General features: G+C 48.8%; 4 protein-coding genes across 4 annotated transcripts in view; 2 read left to right on the forward strand and 2 right to left on the reverse strand.

Annotated features, from left to right (window-relative positions):
• LOC122219426 (histone H2B type 1-C/E/F/G/I) overlaps positions 1-12,711 on the forward strand; it is a 109,676-nt gene that overhangs the window by 31,904 nt on the left and 65,061 nt on the right. The gene's annotated exons all lie outside the window — the stretch shown is intronic.
• On the reverse strand, positions 992-6,079 carry LOC122219427 (histone H2B type 1-M). Its single transcript, XM_042937676.1, has 2 exons — positions 5,637-6,079; positions 992-2,879 (listed from the first exon to the last, which is right to left on the reverse strand). Exon 1 carries the CDS (start codon positions 6,024-6,026, stop codon positions 5,646-5,648), a length of 381 nt encoding a protein of 126 aa, XP_042793610.1. The 5' UTR covers positions 6,027-6,079; the 3' UTR covers positions 992-2,879; positions 5,637-5,645.
• LOC122219392 (histone H1.4-like) lies at positions 6,040-7,690 on the reverse strand. Its single transcript, XM_042937634.1, has 2 exons — positions 7,008-7,690; positions 6,040-6,061 (listed from the first exon to the last, which is right to left on the reverse strand). Exons 1-2 carry the CDS (start codon positions 7,643-7,645, stop codon positions 6,055-6,057), a joined length of 645 nt encoding a protein of 214 aa, XP_042793568.1. The 5' UTR covers positions 7,646-7,690; the 3' UTR covers positions 6,040-6,054.
• Positions 11,139-11,580, forward strand: LOC122219448 (histone H4). Its single transcript, XM_042937700.1, has one exon. The coding sequence runs from the start codon at positions 11,191-11,193 to the stop codon at positions 11,500-11,502; it is 312 nt and encodes a 103-aa protein (XP_042793634.1). The 5' UTR covers positions 11,139-11,190; the 3' UTR covers positions 11,503-11,580.

Here is a 12,711-nt window from a genome sequence, read left to right on the forward strand (position 1 = left end):
ACCGGCTGCCGCGGAAACGGCCCAATAGGAGGACGGTGTGGACGGGCGTTGCAGGAAGTCCCACGGAAGGAGCCGGCGTGAGGGGGCGTGGCAAGAAGGGCCAATGAGAAACCAGCGTGTGGGGGCGTGACAGGACGGGCCAATGAGGAAGCCGGCGCGGGGGCCGTGGCTGCGACACTGGCCGGGGGGGAGGGGGGTGCGGGAGGCGGGGCCTGCCGGGCCACGGGGTCGCGAAGGTTGGAGGAGGGCGGCTGCCAATTTTTAGGACTTTTCGATTTCAGTTAAGACCTGAATGTGATCGGGTTTGTGTTGCTGTTTGCTATTCGTATTTCAAGGAAATCCCCTCTCCTAGTTGAAAGCACGGTTCTCCAGGTGTGATTCCCTGGACCAGCAGCATCAGCATCACCTGGGTAATATAGAGACGCAAATAACGGGATCCTGCTACAGATCTGGTGAATCAGAATCTGTGAGGTGGGGCCCCGCAATCTACGTTTTAAAAAATACTTCAGGTGATTTTGGTGCACGCGGACGCTTGAGACTGCTTCGAAGTATTGTGTTTCCCTTAATTCGGATGCCGGAGGTGATGGGCGCCTGGCTGGCTCAGTCGGTTGACCATGGGACTGAGGCTCAGGTCATGATCTCATGGTTTGTGGGTTCGAGCCCCCTCAGGCTCTGTGCTGATAGCACAGAGCCTGGAGCCAGCCTGGGATTTTGTCTCCTGCTCTCTGCCCCTGCTCTGCTAGTGCTCCCTCTTGCTTGCTCTCTCTCGCTCTCTCAAAAATAACTAAACATTAAAAAAAATTTTTTTAAATGTCAGCTGAGCTAAATCAAGCTACTTACCTCCAAGATCGTTACTAGAGCCAAAACAGTGCTGAGGCCTTACCCACTCAGACTTCGAAGCAGAAGATAAAGTGAAAAAATAAATGTGTGTCTAGAAAGGAGAGATCTCGGGGAATGATGTGGGTCAACAAGGAATGCGGAATTCCATTTCTCCACGAATTTTATTGATCTTAACATCTCATTTACAGACTTTTTGCCCTCCTCATTTAGACTTCTCCAGCAAACATAGTCCATTATAAATAATGATTCCCTGTAGGCCTGTAACAGCAGTAAATTCTGTTTTCGTAATTAAAACAACAAGTGAAATGAAAATACTAAAGCACTTTATTTAGGCTCTTACACTGAGATAATGCTTTCGGAATCCATGTACACTAAACCAGGATGGGTTAGATCGGAGCAGGGTAGGCACACTAATCAATCATTCTCAGGCAAAACAGACGTTCATACTTGATAAATTCTATGAGCTCATCCACATTTTCAGTTCGTGTTTACATTCATTTCTTCTTTGCATTCATATTTCTCCTATAATTGAAGAAATAAAAAAGGGTTTGTTTGTTAGGTGCCATTTTGCCATCAGCACTGATATTTGATATCAGTGTGTATCTGATATCTGTATAAGGAATCTGTATAAGGAAGAGAGTTCTTTTCACATGTGTTTGTATAATGCGCTATGAGGTATCTCTACTCCAATATTACCTTTAGTCATTTTCACATGAGCAGATAATGACTCAAACCATCCTTAATCAAGAGATATTCCTAAGCAACATGATCTTCGTTACAAATCCCCAAATATACGTCTTGTGGCGGGATTCAAGTCACTCAAAGATCATATTTTGTCTCTTAGTTTTTGACCTGCGAAAAGTTGGCTACTCTGATTGTCCTTTTAATTCAGCAACTGAGGAAAATATAGTTCTTGCTGACAATTGTTAAGTGTTAATAAATGTCCATAGTACTTTAAGACTTTTACAAGATTTACCTCACTGAATCCTTAGTAATACACTACTTATTAGAACATTTTATTATTGTTATATAGTTGTGGAAAGTAAGACCCAAAAAGACTGAGTCGCTAAGTCTACTAAACATTTGCAACAATTCAGTTCATCCTCTATCCCTGCTGTTATATGTGTATTTTAAGTGGTTATGATTGCTGTAAATCCTAATTGAGAGCCTAATGTGTGTCTGGAAACAGCCTTAGGCATTGGGGAGTCAGCAGCAAAAAGGACTAACTCTGCCCAGTGGAGCTTAGAGCCTGGAGAATGGGAAGAGGAAACCAACAATATGCAAATTCATGTCAGTTATGCTAAGGGTAATGAAGAAGAATGAACAGAGCAAGTTAAGAGCTGGATTGAAGGGCGCCACGTGCATTTGCTGGTTAGAGTGTCTCTCAAATGTTGTAACATTGTAATCATCCACTCACCCCCAAACCCAAGAAATGTGGGGCGTATTTGAGGTATGTAAAATGTGCTATTCCCAGCTGAAGTGTCAAACACATAACAAGGTGTAACTCTTCATCTCCCTCTTTTCCCTCTCTGCTTTCTCCTACTATCTTCCTCTGTGCCTTCCCCTTGGTCTTCAGGCTCTGGCGCTCCCTTTCGCAGTAGCCATTTGCTTCTTCCATTCTTTTTCTCAGTCCCTCTCACCTTCCTTCTTCTCCCTATTCCTAAAAAATAGCCACCATTTGGCTGTGATACTTTTATTGTTTTGTATTTATGAAATGCAGCTTAACATTCGCGGTTAAACTTTTAGACAAAATTCGAAAACGTTAGTCCTTCACTTTTCTACAATTCCTGTTCCCTTTCCACGGTAGCGAATTTCATGGTTGTTGAAAGGAAAGGTCAGTCAAGTGCCGCTGTCCATGTAAAGCAAAGGGAGCGTTTTCTTCTATGTAACGCTGTGTGCCCACGCCACCAAAATGAAGGTGAAGAACTCTGAACTTTCCCCAGCGTGATCTCCACCTCTCCTAAGTCTTCTTTGCTGCCGCCAGGGTGTGGAGGGCAGTGGGAGTATAAGTCAGGGAGGAGACTGCTGAAGTTGTTCATCTGAATAAAGTACAAAAACATTATCTTCAATTAGAAATCTCCTTATAACTTTTGGGTCCACAGTTGATCTAAATACCCCAAACCACTGACAGAACCATCAAAAAAGAAAATAGTTGGAGAATTCAAGTTATGGTCAATCATAGCCATCTAATCAAAACTGTAAACCTATAGTTTTTCTTACGACGATGTGTATGGTGAAGAACCAATTTTATCCAAAGAGAGATGTGGCCTTTGCCCTTTGCTGGGAGGGGATCTCTAGGCTCATGGAATGTCCTGCATGATAAGATGATCTTTGTTTACCTAGAAGCCCTGGGCTGCACAGGATAGGGTAATGATGTCACTTTTGTTGGGGGCTTTGGGTCATGTGGCATGTGGGCTACCTCCAGAGGGCCTGCTGACTAAAGTTCAGCCACGTGGACAGTCAACCATGTTCATATGACAAATCCCCTAGGTTGGCGATGTCTGTGTGTTGTGCCAATATTGTTGTGCGGCAGGGAGACATAAACCCTCCCCCGGCCTCCACTGGGAAAGGACCTACCAGAAGCTCTGAGTTGGGAAGCCTGTGCTCCATGTGCCTTTCACCTTGGCTTATGTGTAATCTGTATCCTTTTGATGTAATAAATAACCCCCAACCTTGGGTGTAACAACTTTTAGTGGATTCTGTGGTATAATTCTAGTGAATGATCAAATCCGAGGATGGTTTTGGAGACCCTTCAACTTTGCAGTTGGTGCCAGACGTGAGGGGAGTCTATTGGGAGTGTACCTGAACTTTGCACTATGTCTGTTAGTATTTCTAGATTCTGTTTCGTACTCAAATATTGAGATGAATATTTTACCTTAATTTAATGAGCTTTGTAGTTCCCGTATAAGTCTATTCCCCTGCCAGCAGAGTTCCAAAGAGTGATAAACACTTTTTTAGATTGTAATGAATTAAAAAAAAAAAAAAAAAAAAAGGAAGCAATTAGCTGTAAGTTTTCTTGATATTCTACAAATCTGAGGGCTCCAGATGGTCTGGGACAACGTCGTCTCTTTTTGTATTTCTAGTGCCCGTGCCAGTGTCTGTCCCAAAGACGTTCAATAACTATCTCTTGAATGAACTAATTTATTAGAAATACTGTGAACTATCGCCACGTAACAATTTAGTGGGGAATTTTGACATATGTCAAGGATCTTACTAGCATCTTAGTCCTTTGACATATTTCAAATTCTTTTTTTTTTCTTTTTAAAGAAATTAAAGTGAGCCACTTGAAATCTGTATCTGTTAATTTCCTTTTACTCCATTTATTTCCCTGCTCTTATTCTGGGTCACAGTGTCTTGTTGAATAATGTGCTAATGTCCTGTATGAAGCCTCTCGTTCCTTTTCTTCCAGGTGTCCTATGTGGGGATTTGTTGAGGCCCACAATGAAGCTCATTCCCCCAGAGAGGATTTGCATTTGCATTACCCAGGTGCTCAGGGGCACAAAGCCAGCTTGGGCTTAATCCCTAAATTAATTCTCATCCTGGGTGTTTGAATCCCTGTGATATTGATGCCAGAAACCAATGGATAGTAGTCCAGATTGGCGGTGGCAGAATCTACCTTGCTCAGCACCAAGGCTCAGGGCACCCTCTTCCTTGCCATCCTCCGTGGCGAGTGTGGGTCTGTGTGCATGTGTGTGTGTCTGTGTGTGTGCTCGTTTCTAGCTCACCTTCTACCCTGAGGATGTGACCCGGCAGGTGCGTCAGCGTCACCAGGAAAGTTTTCTCATCAGGTTTCTTGGCGAATAATAAAGTCTACATTTTCCTCACTCCCCAGCAGCTGAAACCCTTCAGGCCAGCGAAGCTTGTGCAAAAGAAACCGCTGCCTGCCCGAAAGGCTTTCCTTCCCTTCCAACCTCCACTCCGGCCTCACCTCAAGGGTACGCCAGGGAAGCGGCCAGGGTGCTGAGAAGGGGGCCTCGGTCCCGGGGGGACCCATCGCCTCATCACAGTCACACACCTGATGGGACTGAGTAGTGGGCCTCTGTCTCGTGGCCCAGAGGACTTTACAGCTGAATGCTTCCCAAAGACTGTAAGCGAAATAGGACTTCCTAGGACAGAGGCGACAGTAACTGACAGGACTGGAAGGCCTCTCAGAGCCCGGACACGTTTCCTTCCGGTCCCGCTGCGACTTTTGGATACAGTATAGACTCTGCCACCCTCCTCCCCCAGAGAGGCCCCCTCCCTGGCCGCCTCTCAGAGCAAGCAGATATGGGAGCAGCTGCAAAGCAGGCCGACCAGAAAAGCCCACGTACATTTTCGGGGACGCTCCCACGGCCTTCGGCTCTTTTCAGTATCACCTCTATACATTAAAAAGGAAAAAGAAAAAAAAAAAAAGGTGAGAACAAAGTTTTCAGAGCAGGCTCCTTTGTGCTCTGGGTAAGCTCCTTCCTTATCAAGTGCCTCATGATCAATCTGCAGCCCAGCCCAGGGAGTGGAGAGCTGTGTCCTCAAATGGGATTTTCACTTGACTACCTACTTTTGTGAAATTGAAGGGATAGTAGTTGTTTAGAACCATTTTCGTTCAACGTGAGCACGTAATTTACGGTAGGTATGGCTCTTGACACGGTTACTTGCAAACACTTTCCACGCACCTGTAACTGAAAATTGGTGGGAGTCGTAGCTAGACTTAAACGTATCAGAAACCCGGAAACAGCTTTCCAAAAGAGATTACAGCTCATTTATCGAAAGCATGCGTGGCTCTGAAAAGAGCCTTTGGGGTTGGGGAAGAGGGCGCTTACTTGGCGAGTCTACTTGGAGCTGGTGTACTTGGTGACGGCCTTGGTGCCCTCGGACACGGCGTGCTTGGCCAGCTCCCCGGGCAGCAGCAGGCGCACGGCCGTCTGGATCTCCCGGGACGTGATGGTCGAGCGCTTGTTGTAATGCGCCAGGCGCGACGCCTCGCCCGCGATGCGCTCGAAGATGTCGTTCACGAACGAGTTCATGATGCCCATGGCCTTGGACGAGATGCCGGTGTCGGGGTGCACCTGCTTCAGCACCTTGTACACGTACACCGAGTAGCTCTCCTTGCGGCTGCGCTTGCGCTTCTTGCCGTCCTTCTTCTGCGCCTTGGTGACCGCCTTCTTCGAGCCCTTCTTCGGGGCTGGGGCGGACTTGGTGGGTTCAGGCATCGCGGCGATAAAACCTAAGACAATGTGGCTAAGACCTAAGGGAATAATCAGCCGCGGCAAGGTCACGTTTATTTATAGATGCGGTATTCTAATGAGGTTAGTAAGATCATTTGCGATTGGATTAATTTTCGCGTGTTGTCAGAAATACGAATGTAAAAGATACTTGCAGGTCTAGCTTTTCATTGGCTGTTTCGTTACTTTTCTTTTACCCAATCAGAAGGTCTAGACTAGGCTCCCGGAAGCTAGTATAAGTGCGCCTTCAAGGACGTTAGCTGTTGGTTTTTTTTTTTAATCTAAAGTGAAACCTTCCCGGAGACATCCTAATTATGGGTGGGTGTGTGGGCACGGCTTCTCGCTGGCTAGTACAGCTTGCGTTGGGGTGGGTTTCGCATAATGGACACCTAGTGGCGTGTTGACGTCCTAGATGCTGGAGCTGGAAGGAACCTGGGTTTCTGCAGTATGCTTGGCTAGGGAACCCTTGGACTTTGCCTTAGTGTCTTGGTTTTCTACCAGGAGACGGTGCAGAAAAGCCGCGGTGGCTAAAGTATTTTCCTAACCTAAGAATGGCACTGGCTCGTCAAGTGCAAATTTCAAAGTGGGCAAATCGTACACAACACAACCAGGGTTCCCCAAACAGGGCTGGGTTAGCGTGCAGTTGAGCCATCCCCTCCCCCCCGCAATTACTCCTGCCTTCGCGTGGAGTGTGGGCCATTTCGAACCATCAGACGTTGGGGAGGGGGAATTAGTGCCAAAAATAGTCCCCAGACTTTCCACCCCCTACTAGTAATTCTCACCGCCCGCAGTGCACTTAGGCGTCGCTCTTGGGACCCGCGTCCCTTGCGTAGGGGCCGCCCCCCAGCTGCAGTGCTCTCTGCCCGCCACGCCCCCTGCGTCCGCACGGTGCCACAGCTCCTTTCCCGAGGCCGGTGGGTGGCTCTGAAAAGAGCCTTTACGACGTTCTCGACGAACCCATACGCTTACTTCTTCTTGGAGGCCTTCTTGGGCTTGGCAGCTTTGGTCTTGGCCGCCTTGGGCTTCGGAGCCTTGGCCTTGGCGGGGCTCTTAGCCGCCTTCTTGGGTTTGGCCGCTTTCACCTTCTTCGGGCTCTTGGCCACTTTCTTGGCCGCCGCCGCCGCGGGCTTCTTCGCCTTCTTCGGGGTCTTCTTGGCGCTCTTCTTGGGGGTGCCGGCCCCCGCGGCCTTCTTGGCTTTCTTGGCCGCCCCGGCAGCCTTCTTGGGCTTGGCCGCGCCCGCCTTCTTGGCTTTGGGCTTGGCCTCCCCGGACGCCGCCTTCTTGTTGAGCTTGAACGAGCCCGAGGCGCCGGTGCCCTTGGTCTGCACCAGGGTGCCCTTGCTCACCAGGCTCTTGAGGCCCAGCTTGATGCGGCTGTTGTTCTTCTCCACGTCGTAGCCGGCGGCCGCCAGCGCCTTCTTGAGCGCGGCCAGGGACACGCCGCTGCGCTCCTTGGAGGCGGCCACGGCCTTGGTGATGAGCTCGGACACCGGCGGCCCGGACGCCTTGCGCTTGGCGGCGCCTGCGGACTTGCGGGCCTTCTTCTTCACGGGCGTCTTCTCGGCGGGGGCCGGAGCGGCGGGCGCGGCGGGCGCGGCCTCGGACATTCTGGGCTCGGCTGGCGGAAGGTACAGAAAACAATAATAATAATAAAGTCTGGGAGTTGAGCTGCCTGGCCCTGGAGTGTGTGTGTGTGTATATATACAAGCACGGCGCGGCGCGCTGATTGGTTCCCAGCTCAGCCTTGCCACTTGACCGCAACCTAGTCTCAGCTCTGTCCCGGAATTGTGTTTGTTACCCTTGAGGAAAGCAAAAAAAAGAAAATTTCCTGTGGAGGGATCACAGCGACTCTATTGTATAGCGACGCGGGACAGCTCGTGCTTTGAGATCTGCCTGTTTTCTTCTTCCAGGTTTTACCACGTCAGTCTCAGCCTTTTCCAAAAGCCCCTGACACTCTGAGAGATTCACAGGTCAGGGAGACAACTTCACGATTTTCGTTTAAAATAGAAGTCCTCCCGTCTGTGCTGTCAATAGCTTGCTCTCTCCTAACAGTCTGTACATTCTTGGCTTCTCGAACGTCCAACAACTGCTTAGTTCTCACTGAGATTGACCCGGAAAATCTGGTTCATATGAAGGGAACTAGCACAGGCTGTTTCCCCATTTCTCTGCAAGAGTGATAGTAAAGGATGGTTGTAATAAGAGCTTGTACTGACAAGGACAGTCACTACTTTGTCCAAAAAGCCTTCATCATTGCTTTTAGTGACAATTTGGAGGGTTAGTTACTTTGGGGGTTTCAAGCATTCCCGATTTGTTGAGGAAAATGGGAAATGTAGCAATGTATCGTCCTGTCATGGGTGTTGGGTCCGTGTTTCCCATAGATGATGACAGGAGATTCAGAAGAGGCATAATGGAGGGTTGAGCCCCTTTACTGGTGGAAAAAAAATTTTGTTTACATTGATTTTATTTGGGGGGATCAGCTACTAAAATGTTTACAACTTTTGGGTCAGAAATCTGCCATGTTTGAGGATGAGAAGTTTGGAAAGTAAGAGAATCAAAGAGCATACACACATACACGCAGACATTCACACACAGATTTCCCTTGAGAAAGGAACAGTGTTTAAAAGTATGTTTTATATTCACGACTACATTTTTTATAGAAGGAAACACATTACAACATGTGCTTGATGTTGAATAGGAAATCGATTTGTGGTGGAGAGTGATTTAATGGCTTTTTTCACTATGCAAATTCTCTCTTTGTCTTTAAGAAGTTATTATGTTTATTTTGAAATGTGTATCAGTCTCTGGTTCACCAAGATGGTGAAAGAAAGAAATGTTGAGAATACCCAGGGCAAACCCCAAGAGACGAGGGTTTCACCCTCCTTTTGGATCCCTTCAAAATCCAGAAATGACTGATTACTTCTTGCAGCACCAAAGGTTAAATATTAAGTTAAATAGTAAGTACTAACACGAATCAGATAGGTGCGATGCGATGAGGGATCAGCTCAGCATAAATCACTGTTGTGTGTATTTTGTGTATTTCATTTTATAGCGTTTATGTATTCCTAATCCTCTTAAAGTGGCTTGATTCATTATGCTCGATTTTGAAACTCACTTGAAGAATATTCATTGACAGCAGTGAGGATTATGAAGTGCGGAGAAGCTGAGCCATAAGAAGGCTATGACAATGTGATAGTAGTCAGTGCAGACAAGAAAGAGAAAGTCAGAATTGCAACCATGATCTGGGAAATAACAGAGGTGCATTACCAACAAAGGAAGGGCTGTCTCTTGGCCACCTAAATGTAGGGAGTCTCCAAGGTACTGCTCCATTCACCTTATGGGTTCATGACTTACCTTTGTATGGATAACTTTGAAGTCTCTCCCTCAGGTCTGTCCTCTTGCCTAAATGTCAAACTTGTATTCTGGGTGCTTGCTGGCTATTTGCATTTGTACCTCCATATACCAGATACACTCTCTCTATAACCTCTTTGCTATTGATAAGTGGAGATTGTTGCCTGTTACCCTTATACAACCTCATCAGATTATTGTTAGTAACCTATGGTTTTCATTCCAACACTCACAGCATTTCCCAGTGCTCCTGTCTGCACATTTTCCAAACCCAGAGCCTTTCAAGGCTCTGAAGAGCCCAAAGAAGGCTCAGTTATCATTTCGTGTCATGGATTTCTTTGGATATGTGATTAAGTTTATGGGCCCCTTCCCAGCACAATGCTTTTAAGTGTTTAAGATAACATACCCAGGATGGACAAAGGAAAAGAGTTACATTAAAATACAACGTCAAATTGTCAGCAACCAAAATTGTTGGAGTGTTCACATATGTGTTTTTTAATTAATACATTAAAGTCCCAACGTTGCCCTCGTGACCAACAATTACCACAGTGTAGAAGGGGTGATATGCTTAAAAGATATTGGCAATGCTGACGGCTGCACCTGCCAGTGAGAATACATGGCGGGTCCTGTCGGTCACACTGTTTGCTGCCTGTGTGCCTCAGTGGGGACAATGCCAGGGTTCAGTTGGTCAACAGCGCAAATAAAGACGGAACTGTTGTTCTCTGCCAGTTCCTAGAAGTCCTGAAGCCTGCCATTGTAGCCGAGGCTGAGGGCCCCGCTCTGGAATTTGTCCCCGTGCACCAGGAAGTCAGAAAACAAGCTTCGATGAAGCAGGTGCTGCTCACAGAGCCTGGGGGAGAGGCCACAGCTACAAAGTCTCTGAGGGATTAACGGCAGGTCAAATGTGTAAGTGTTTGTTATTTGAAGGAGTTGTCAAAAGAACGTTGTAGCAAACCAGGGTGCGCTCTTCGTTTAGGGGCTGCACCCACTTTAGAGGGGTGACTACTGAGGAGAGGAGCGGAGAGCATTCACAACATATAATAATGTCGAGTGAGTGCTTGCGTGCAGCCTCCAACACTTTCCATGCAGAATCTCCTCGAAGCTTCACTGCTCTAGAACTTGGACTTTCTTACCTACTCGCAAAGAACAAGCCGAGCAGACACCGCCCAGGTCCTAGGGAGAGCGTGGCAGCAGGCTGCCCCCAGAGCTTGGCTCCGCGTGTGCGACTGGGGGGAGGACTGGGCTGGGATGCAGGGACAGTGCCAGCCAGAAGCTGTCCCTAAGGGACCAGACGGTCCGATCATAAACTGGAGACTCCCGGCAGGCAGCACAGGGTTCTCGACACTTGCCTCCAGCGAGGCTCGGTGAGGGACGCAGACATCCATCGATCGAGAAGACCAGAAGACACTTGGCAATGAAGACACGCTCAGCGTCAAAGCTGACCTCAAGCGTCTCGGGGACGACGGCGAGTATTCGGTGGGCATTTCCGGGTTGGTCTGGGAGACGTGAGGGGCAAGCGTGAGGCTTCGGTGTGGAAGGTGTAGGAGGCGTCGCCCGGAGTGCCGGCTGCCAGGCTGCGCGGAGCCGGGAGGGTTCCCGGAAGCCCCTCCGGGCCAGACTCCGGCTCGGGGGCCCCGCCCGGTCGGCGCCGCTCGCAGCCAAGGAGACACGAGCGATGGGCGGGCCCTGAGTGTGGTTACCGCCCCTGCTCTCGGGGTTTTCAAACAGGTCCGGCACTTTGCTATAAAAGGGCTGCTTGGGGCCGAGGGGAGTGGTGCTTCCGTAGCGTTGCAGTGGTGTTGTGACGATGTCTGGTCGCGGCAAAGGCGGGAAGGGCCTGGGCAAGGGGGGCGCGAAGCGCCACCGCAAGGTGCTGCGCGACAACATCCAGGGCATCACGAAGCCCGCCATCCGGCGGCTGGCCCGGCGCGGCGGCGTCAAGCGCATCTCCGGGCTCATCTACGAGGAGACCCGCGGGGTGCTCAAGGTGTTCCTGGAGAACGTGATCCGGGACGCCGTCACCTACACGGAACACGCCAAGCGCAAGACGGTCACGGCCATGGACGTGGTGTACGCGCTCAAGCGCCAGGGCCGCACCCTCTACGGCTTCGGGGGCTAAGTTTCATCGTTCACACTACCGAAAGTATGCGATTTTCACCCAAAGGCCCTTTTCAGGGCCACCTACCGCGCCCACCAAAAGCGCTGTCCACTTCGTGTTCCCCGTCTCCCGGTTGGGCCAGGTTAAGCAGTCGCTGCGTTTTGCGGTTTTGAAGTGAAGTTGATTTGACAACTAAAACACTCTGGATTTCTGGTGCTCTCCGATAATGAACGCAGATCCAGAACAGCAGCCTGTGCTAAGTTGTGGGCTTGAATATACGTCCCTGTCGTGTTTCAGAGGGATTCCCCGTCCAGCGTGGCTGGTTTCTTTCTGAGCCCACCAGAACTCCTGGTTATTGTACTCCTGGTTAGTGTTCTACAGATTTGTTTCTGAACGTGCTTTGTTATCCCGAATAGTCTTAGGCTTGCTTACTAGTCCACTTAAGTTTGTGTTAACAGATGGTTGAATTCCTGCTAGTGAGGTCATGTGCTTTTCTACCCCAAACCGTGGTTCAGATCCCACCTTTGCGTCGGGAAATGCGTGCTCAACTAGCAGCTCGCAGATGGGTTACACATTGTTCTCAGGGTCTGTAAACCTTGAGTCTCAGACTGTCAACACTGCCACCGTGTGTTAACAATGGGTCTGATTTTGTGAAGATTCTTGCGGGACCGTTGTGCTGTGTCAACTGGTCTATTTCCAATAAAATTTGTTTCCTGGAATACAAAGGCATACTGAATAGGTGGGTCTGTCACTTTAGGCGACATGTCCTGGCTTTTCTGGCACCAGACATGCCCTGGCTTTTCTGGCAGCTGAAGTTAGGTTGTGGCACAGGGGCCCAAGGTGAGTCAGAAGTCACTCCCAGGTTTGGGCTTTAAAACTTTCTTCCCTCTTATCTGGTAAGAAGGAGTTGACCTTGTTTGATCTAGGAGAAACATCAGGTCCTTAGGGAATGGTAAAACAATGACTTGAAGGAAAAAGAGTCCTGGATTGATCAGGAAGAGGTGGATTAATCACAAGGATCTGTCCCGTGTGACGTGAAGAGCTGTCTTTAAGCTAATTTATTGTGGAGACTGTTACAGCCACTTAACATTTCAAACCAAATACGGTTTGGGTTTCTCAATTTCTGTAGCAGTGTGGACAGTCCTCCGTGGACCTGAACATGGTTTTAAGGGAAGCTGATTCCAAGTGGGGCCGTTTCGTTGGTATGTGTGCCACTGTGTTCCATTCTGG

Source organism: Panthera leo, chromosome B2 (assembly GCF_018350215.1).
Source record: "Panthera leo isolate Ple1 chromosome B2, P.leo_Ple1_pat1.1, whole genome shotgun sequence".
Lineage (NCBI taxonomy): Eukaryota > Metazoa > Chordata > Mammalia > Carnivora > Felidae > Panthera > Panthera leo.

Bases quoted from the DNA above. Each gene is read 5' to 3' on its own strand.
- LOC122219427 (XM_042937676.1), bottom strand. From the start codon at position 6,026: ATGCCTGAACCCACCAAGTCCGCCCCAGCCCCGAAGAAGGGCTCGAAG.
- LOC122219392 (XM_042937634.1), bottom strand. From the start codon at position 7,645: ATGTCCGAGGCCGCGCCCGCCGCGCCCGCCGCTCCGGCCCCCGCCGAG.
- LOC122219448 (XM_042937700.1), top strand. From the start codon at position 11,191: ATGTCTGGTCGCGGCAAAGGCGGGAAGGGCCTGGGCAAGGGGGGCGCG.